General features: G+C 55.5%; 1 protein-coding gene across 14 annotated transcripts in view; it reads left to right on the top strand.

Annotated features, from left to right (window-relative positions):
- Syngap1 (synaptic Ras GTPase activating protein 1) overlaps positions 1-6,996 on the top strand; it is a 35,877-nt gene that overhangs the window by 4,280 nt on the left and 24,601 nt on the right. For 13 of the 14 annotated variants that reach the window (XR_003850637.1, XR_003850640.1, XR_003850636.1 and 10 more), the window contains exons 2-3: positions 3,123-3,244; positions 5,079-5,184. Coding sequence is in view for 7 of the 14 variants with exons in the window: in XM_029566959.1 (XP_029422819.1) it covers positions 3,140-3,244; positions 5,079-5,184 (211 nt within the window). In the remaining 7 variants the exon portion in view is untranslated. Of the gene's footprint in view, positions 1-3,122; positions 3,245-5,078; positions 5,185-6,996 lie in introns of those variants that run through there. The other variant, XM_029566965.1, reaches the window with a different exon arrangement.

Genomic DNA, 6,996 nt, shown 5'->3' with positions numbered 1-6,996 from the left:
CGGGGGGAGAGCCGGGGCCATGGAGGGGAGGGAGCGCCTGAAATGGAAGGGGAGGGGAGGGCTGGGAAGGCAGGGGTGGGAGCAGTGGGGAAGGAGGGTTGGAGGCTAGAGGGATGGGGTAGGTAAGGGACTGAGGGGCTGGCAAACAGGCCTTGAAGGGGGCTGAGGGAAAGATGATGGAGGGGAAAGAGCGTCAGAAAGGGGTGGGAAGGGAGAAGGATTGGGCTGGGGGGAAGAGCTGCAGAAATCATTTGGGGTTGGGCGCTGAGTGATGGGGAAAATATCAAGGAAACAGAGGCAAAGAGTCTTAGGAGAGGGTGGGAGGGGACAGTGAAAACATAGGGGTGAAAAGAGACCAGGAAGATGGGAGAGAATATGGTGGGGGGCTCAGAATGGGAGGGGTTCTGAAAAGAAAGGAGGATGGAGGAAGAGAAGGGGCCAGATGGAGAGAGAGGGTGGCAGTGGGGGGTGTGTGTGGAGGGTCCAGATGGAGGGAAGAGAGGAGAGAAGGAGAGGGCAGGGGGAGGGGAGACCAGGGCAGGGGGAGGGCCAAGGTATGTGTGTTTGGTGTGTGTGTGTGTGGGGGGGGATGCCAGGAAGACTGAGTGGTGGAGGTAAGGGCCAGGTTAAAATTCTGCCCAGGGCTCATGACAAGTAAAATGTTATCTCTGGGGTCTTCTTGGCTTTCTTCACTAAATCATTTTGACCCCTTCCCCCACCCCACCTCTTGTTTGCACTCCCCCTCCCACTGCTGTCCATCACTTATATCTGTCCCCCCATAGGGTGTGCGTTCTTTATATGAGTCCCCCTTCTGTCCTGTATTTGTCCCCTCTGTCTCCTCTGTTCTTTCTCTCTCCTCCCCCAACATTGTTCCCTGATTAGACCACCTCTCTACTACGTGGCCCCCATGTCTCAACCCCTTGTTAAGTCTTCCTCATGCCTTCTGCCCCTGTCTGGTTGAAACCTGATCTGTTCCCTTGTCCCTAGGCATTCATCTTCATCTCTGCCTCCTTTTCTTCTAATCCACCCTGTTATTTGTCCCTCCAGCCCATCCTCTGTTTCCTACCCCATTTCCCATCTTGTCACCGCAGTCTGTGCCTACTCATTTTCCCTTTATACCCCAGCCTTCATCACCGTTCCGCCTATCTCCTCTGCTTCCTGGGGTGGTGGATATTTGGGGTCCAAAGACACAGATTTTGATGGCTGGAGCAGGGCTCTGAGGGATCCGAGGTTCTCATTCCAGGAAAATTTCCCCTTTTTTTCAGCCATGTCCTTTTGCCTCCCAGGATCATTATCATCCTTAAGTCCACACTCTGTGTATGTGTGTGTATGTTTCTAGAGTTGCTCCTAAGCTAAGTTTCATGTGTTCCTTCCCTGTTCACAGGAGAATGGTGTCCCCTGAATCCCTGAAGTCTAACCTGCTCCCCCCAGCTGCAGCCTGGACTAACCCACCTCCCTGTTAATGTCAAGTGTATCAGCAGAATTTCCCTCTAGGTGCACCAGGTGTCTCACTGCAGTGGTCCCTTCCCTTCAGTGTCTGTGGTCTGCAAGTCCAAGTATGGGTGATTTTTGTTGTTGCTGCAGTGCTGGGGCTTGATCCTTGAGTGTGTCCTTTACCACTGAGTTATATCCCCAGTCTCATTGGTGATCTTTGTATCTAGAGAATGCTGGGGAGAGTTTCTGAGAAGGCATTGAGACAGTGAAATTTTTGAAGTTCTGTGATTTCTAGACATTTATGTCCTAGGGGCTCATCTTTCTGTCTAATCTGCAGGTTGGGTAAATTTGAGGGACATGATTGTGGACAGTAAAGGGCTGAATTTTTTTTTTTTTTGAGACCATCTCCCTGTAGCCCCAGCTGCCTAGAACACACTATGTAGACCAGGCTGGCCTCGAACTCACAGAGATCCACCTACCTCTCCCTCCCAAGTGCTGGGATTAAAGGCGTGGACCACCACGCCTGGCTATGAAGGGCTGAATTTAAGCTCCAGACCAGCTCTCCTGTAATATACCCAGTTATCACCCAGAAGTGATCAAGATTAAGGTTTTTCTTGTAAACATCCTCTCACTTTTGGTATCCTACACCTAATTTCTATCACTTTGATGTCAACAATCTACCTTAAGCCTGGTTACTGTGTCCTCATGATAGTCTGTGGCAATGGAGTTATTTCCAGGGACTGGCAAGACAACAAAGATGGGGCAGGAGGGTCCCAGGGGCATAGCCATATGTGTATAACCTTTGGCCTGTTCTCTTCTGGAAATGTATCCGTTTGAGATTTCATCTTGGGATCTGTCATCAAGCGTGGCTATTCCAGTCTTCCCTCCATTCTTTCCTCTGAAGCTCCTCACTGTGCCCAGGCGAGCTTCTGTCTTACCTATGGATATCAAGTGAGGAGAGGATTGAATCCTTGCTTAGTATGGAATCGGGAAAGAGACCAGTCTGGTTTCTGCTCCTCCAAACAAGAGCACATTTCTGACCTTCCCCAATCCTGGCCCCTCCACAGCTAGATGAGAGCAAATGCCATGTTACTCCTACCGTAATCTTGCCCAAAGGGTGAACAGGATAGAAGGAAGGAAGGAGGAGAGGAGGGGAGACCCTCATGCTTCTGAATATGTAACCTCCCTTTTTCCAGATGATTAACTCTACGAATCTCATGGCCTAAATGTTCTTAAACACCCCCATCTTCTTTCCCACTGATAGGTACCTGTCTTACTCTCCTAGTTGTGGGGTGCTGCCTTCCACATCCATCCTATGTAGTTACTGGCTGCTCTCTCTCCTCCACCAGCCTCTTTGTGTCTTCTGCCAGTTTTCATGCAGCTCTTCTTTTTCTGAATTTTCTCCAAGTTGAATAGATCACTTCTCCTGCCCCCAATAATGTCCCTGTCTGTCATGGTACCGTTTTCCCTGAGCCACCCTCAGCTCCTTCCTAGAGCTTTCTGTGATGGGAGTCCCAAGATGTAAAGGCTCATCTGATCCTTTAAGGTTGTCAGGTATCTCACAGCAATAGGTCTTTCCAGGCAGGTAGTGTGCCCATCTCCCACTCCGTGGACTCTTCTTGCCGTCTTACATCTCTACTCCCAGATCATAGACCCTCCTTTACTGTTTGTGTGTCTCTGTCCCCCAGATGTACGGGGACCCCCTATGCACCGAACCCAATACGTTCATTCCCCATATGATCGTCCTGGTTGGAACCCTCGGTTCTGCATCATCTCGGGGAACCAGCTGCTCATGCTGGATGAGGATGAGGTGAGCGGGATGAGGTGGTTGGGAAGTGGGCGAGTGGAGGAGGGGCGGGGAGTCCTTTTCAGGGGATGGAGAGACCCCAGAAAGAAGAGAAGGGCTTCTGGGAGTTGGAAAGAGGTTGGCCATTGAGATTTGGGTCGGGCGGGTATGAAAAAAAAGATAGTGATTCTCTTGTTTAGGCCAAGGGTCCTTGAGGGTCATGGGCATTGTTGGGGAGGAGCAATGGTTCTGAAGATTTTGGGGTACCTTCTATTTTCTCTCTATATTTGTGAGGTAGGTTAGAATGGGGAAGGAAATTGAAAGGCTTAGAGAAAGGGTAAAGAAATGGGAAGGCCTTCTCACCAGTCAGCCTGAGCTTCCCTCTTCCCTTGCTGAGTGAGACCCGCCATCCCACTCCCAGTTCTTTCTCTATCATGGAGCACAGTGCAGGGAGGAACTGGGATCCAGAGAAAAGGCAGGAGAGTGGGATTTGGGAGAAAGTGGAGGGGCTGGATGGGGTACTGAGAGAGATGACCAGGGTCACTAGATCTTGCTCTTGATGGGAATGAAGACTTGCGTGTGTTTGAGACCAGGGTTTACATATGCTGATCTGGCTGGACATCAGGAAGGAACATGAAAGATGGGGGAGATGCTTGAGGATGGAGCAGCTGGAGTGTGCAGAGTTGGCTACAGGAGTAGAATTTGGATAGACAGGACTAGCCAATGGACAGAGGAGTCTGGAAGAGGGTAGGGGTCATGGAAGAGCTGAGAGTCAGGGGAGTAAACAAACCTTCATAAAAAGGATGCAAATCTGAAGGGTGTGGGCCCCAGGTGTGCTTTAGGCCCGAGGGTGGTTTGGAGGACAAGTTTTAGAAAATAGCGTAGTAGCCTGGAAGAGGTGGCGAGAGTTGTGCCTGGTGCTGGTGTGGCGAGGCAGGGCTGGAATTGGACTTGGGGATAACCAGGGTATAGAGGGGTTGCGTTGACACCTAGCTGGTAAAGTAGATGTGTCTGACAGAGGACATGGTAACCCTGCCTTCAGGCGAGGTGGCCTGGTGAGCCTACATTTGGAGCATGGGAAGGCATTTGGGTGATTTACTAGTGGTCCTCAGCCTCCAGGGATTTGAGGTCCATTGAGTGAACAGGGAAACTAGACCTCACATAACTGGGAACTGTTGCAGGGATGAAGAGGGAGGGCAGTGGGTGGGGTAAGGAAGGATTCAGAGAGATGGGGACAGAGAGGACCTACTGGGCATCCAGCTGATGCCAACAGGAGCCGCCAGGTCCTAGGGTAGGACGATGGGAGTGGGAAGAAGTGGAAAGCACCGGTTAATGAACTCAGTGGAAGGCCCAGGGAGGGTGGTTGGGCAGGGGCCTCGTGGGAGTCCAGATCCTGCAGCTTCTGCTGGGGTGGAAGTTAGGCTGAAGACTCCCCAGGGGGAGCCGAGGTGAGGCGCCGGGTAATGAGGGAGGAGTGGACTGAGGTGTGGGTGGCGGGTGAGGGCAGGAGATGGGGAGGTGACCAGGCCCTGGCGGGGGTTGGGTCTCAGTCTGGCCTCAAGCCGGCCCGTGGGAGGGAGACAAGCTGTGGAACTGATTATAAATGCAGCTGTGACAGGCTCGAGGGAGAGAAGGGGGTGAAGGGGGTGGGAAGTTGGGGGAGGGGAAGCATGGACACTGAAGGTCAAGGGGAGCCCAGATTCTGGTCGCTCCCTGCGGTGCAGTTGCAGGAAGCGCGGAGAGGAGTTGGGGGGGGTTCTGCAGCCGGGGCACGAGCCCTGGGACGGGGCCGGCGAGGTGGAGGGGGAGGGGGTGGCACGGACCTGTGAGGTCTGACACCCACCCCCCCATCCCCTAGATACACCCCCTTCTGATCCGGGACCGGAGGAGCGAGTCCAGCCGCAACAAACTGCTGAGACGCACGGTCTCCGTGCCGGTGGAGGGGCGGCCCCACGGCGAGCATGGTACGGCGGCCGAGCAGGCTCCCGTGCCCGACAGTCGCGGGCAGGGGCGGGGGTGGGGGGGTGGGGGGGCGGCGGCGCGACCGCGTGGACCGGGGCTGTTGGTGAGCGGCCCCCGCGCCGCGGCTCGGCCTTGCGCCCTTCCCTCTCCAGCAGCAACTATGGCCTGGCGCTCGTAAAAATAGTCTGCTTAGATCTCCGGTTCTGGTCCGGTGTCCGTCCCCGGCCCTCCCGGCTTGGTCTGGGCACTTGTTAAGAGTGACCTAGTTCCTGCCCTCCCCCGGCTCGGTCCCACCCCCATGCTCCGGATTCTTCTTCAGACCTTCGGCCGGGCCTCTCCCTCTTTCCCTCTTCTTATCCCGGGGCTCTAGGGGCTGCGGCTGCGCCCCTTTTCCTCCCATGCTGTTTCCCTCCCCTCTGCTCCCGGTGGATCTCCAGCGGACCCCATCCCAGTCTGCGGAGCTCTCTGCTCTCGGTCTCTCCAACTCTCTCCCTCTCTCCATCTGTCTCTTCCCCTCCCTCCCCCTTCTACCCCCTACCCCCCTCTTTAGTCATTTAAAAAAAGATTTTTGTCTTCCTGAGAAGTTCGCTTAAAAGGTTTCCATGGGAACAGTGAGGGGAGATGAAGGCAGAGAACAGGGATCTGCAGCCAAGGTGCAGAGAGACGCCCTCAGTCCCCGGAAGCCCCCGGTTGCTGCCCCCTTTCTCTGCATCTCCCTCCAGGACCCTGGGCCCAGGTCACATCCAACACCCAGCGGCCCCTCTCGCCCATCGTCCCCCTCCTCAGGCTTACCAGGTGCTCACTTAGAGAGCCCTGGGCTGTGGTACCTGGGTGGCTCCCACCAGCTGCCTTCTGATAGGTCTAAGCTTCACTGCCCTTTGGGGGCCAGCTTGGGGAATCCCGGGCCAGGGGTCAGAGAAGGGTGCCATTGCCATGGAAACTGACCATGGCGTGGGGCGTGGGTAGCACATCTCTGAGGCCAAGCCAGGTGGTGGTGGAGTGTGTACAGAGTATGTGTGATGTCTGTCACACCTGTGTGTATGTTTGCCACGTCCGTGTCTAGTGCATGTTTGTGTGCAGTGTGTACCTGTGTACCCATGCCAGAATGGCAACACAGCATGTTGAGTCCTGTGGTTGACAGCCCTGCCCACATCATGCTCCATCTTCTCATTTCCCTGAGTCCTAAGTCTTGGGGGCCTCTGGCATGGGTCGCCTGTGTTTTAGGTGGGGATATCGTATATATGCGGAGTTGGGTGGGGTCTGCGGAGGCTGTTCTGGGTTTGGTAGAGGTTGTTAGGGCTCCAGGGGCGCACACACACTCACACACATGGGGGAGAGGCTTTAGTGAAAGTTAATAGGTGGTGGACGTTAGGGCTCTCCAGAGAGTACTGGAACGTGTAGAGGGTATGGGGGATGTGCAGGGGACAGGGGTCCTGGGACCTCGGGGCTTCGTGCGCAAAGCGCTCCGCGGAGGCTGTGGGCTCTCCCGCCCCGGAGAGGTCGCCGGACCTTTGAGGGGCATTGGAATCCGGGCTCCTCCTCTGCGGGTTGGAGCCGCTAACCTCCTAGGGCTTTTTCTTTTTTGGGGGGTCCCTGTTCAGGAGGCGATGGTGGGAAGCCCAGTTGGTTTTGGGGGTCCCATGGTCCCCCTCCCCCGTCTCTCTCACGCTGTCTCCGGGCGACGGGGCTCGTGACAGAGGCGGCCACGGCAGCAGCGGTCGCCTAGCAACGGCGGCGGGGCCCGGGCAACGGCGGCAGCGGCGGCGGAGGGAGCCGTTCCCGCGGCCGTCTCCGCGCGGCCGTCCGGGCCGTCC

This window comes from Nannospalax galili, unplaced genomic scaffold (assembly GCF_000622305.1).
Source record: "Nannospalax galili isolate Female #2095 unplaced genomic scaffold, S.galili_v1.0 scaffold538, whole genome shotgun sequence".
Classification (NCBI taxonomy): Eukaryota; Metazoa; Chordata; class Mammalia; order Rodentia; family Spalacidae; genus Nannospalax; species Nannospalax galili.
This window is presented reverse-complemented; position numbering and strand designations above follow the sequence as displayed.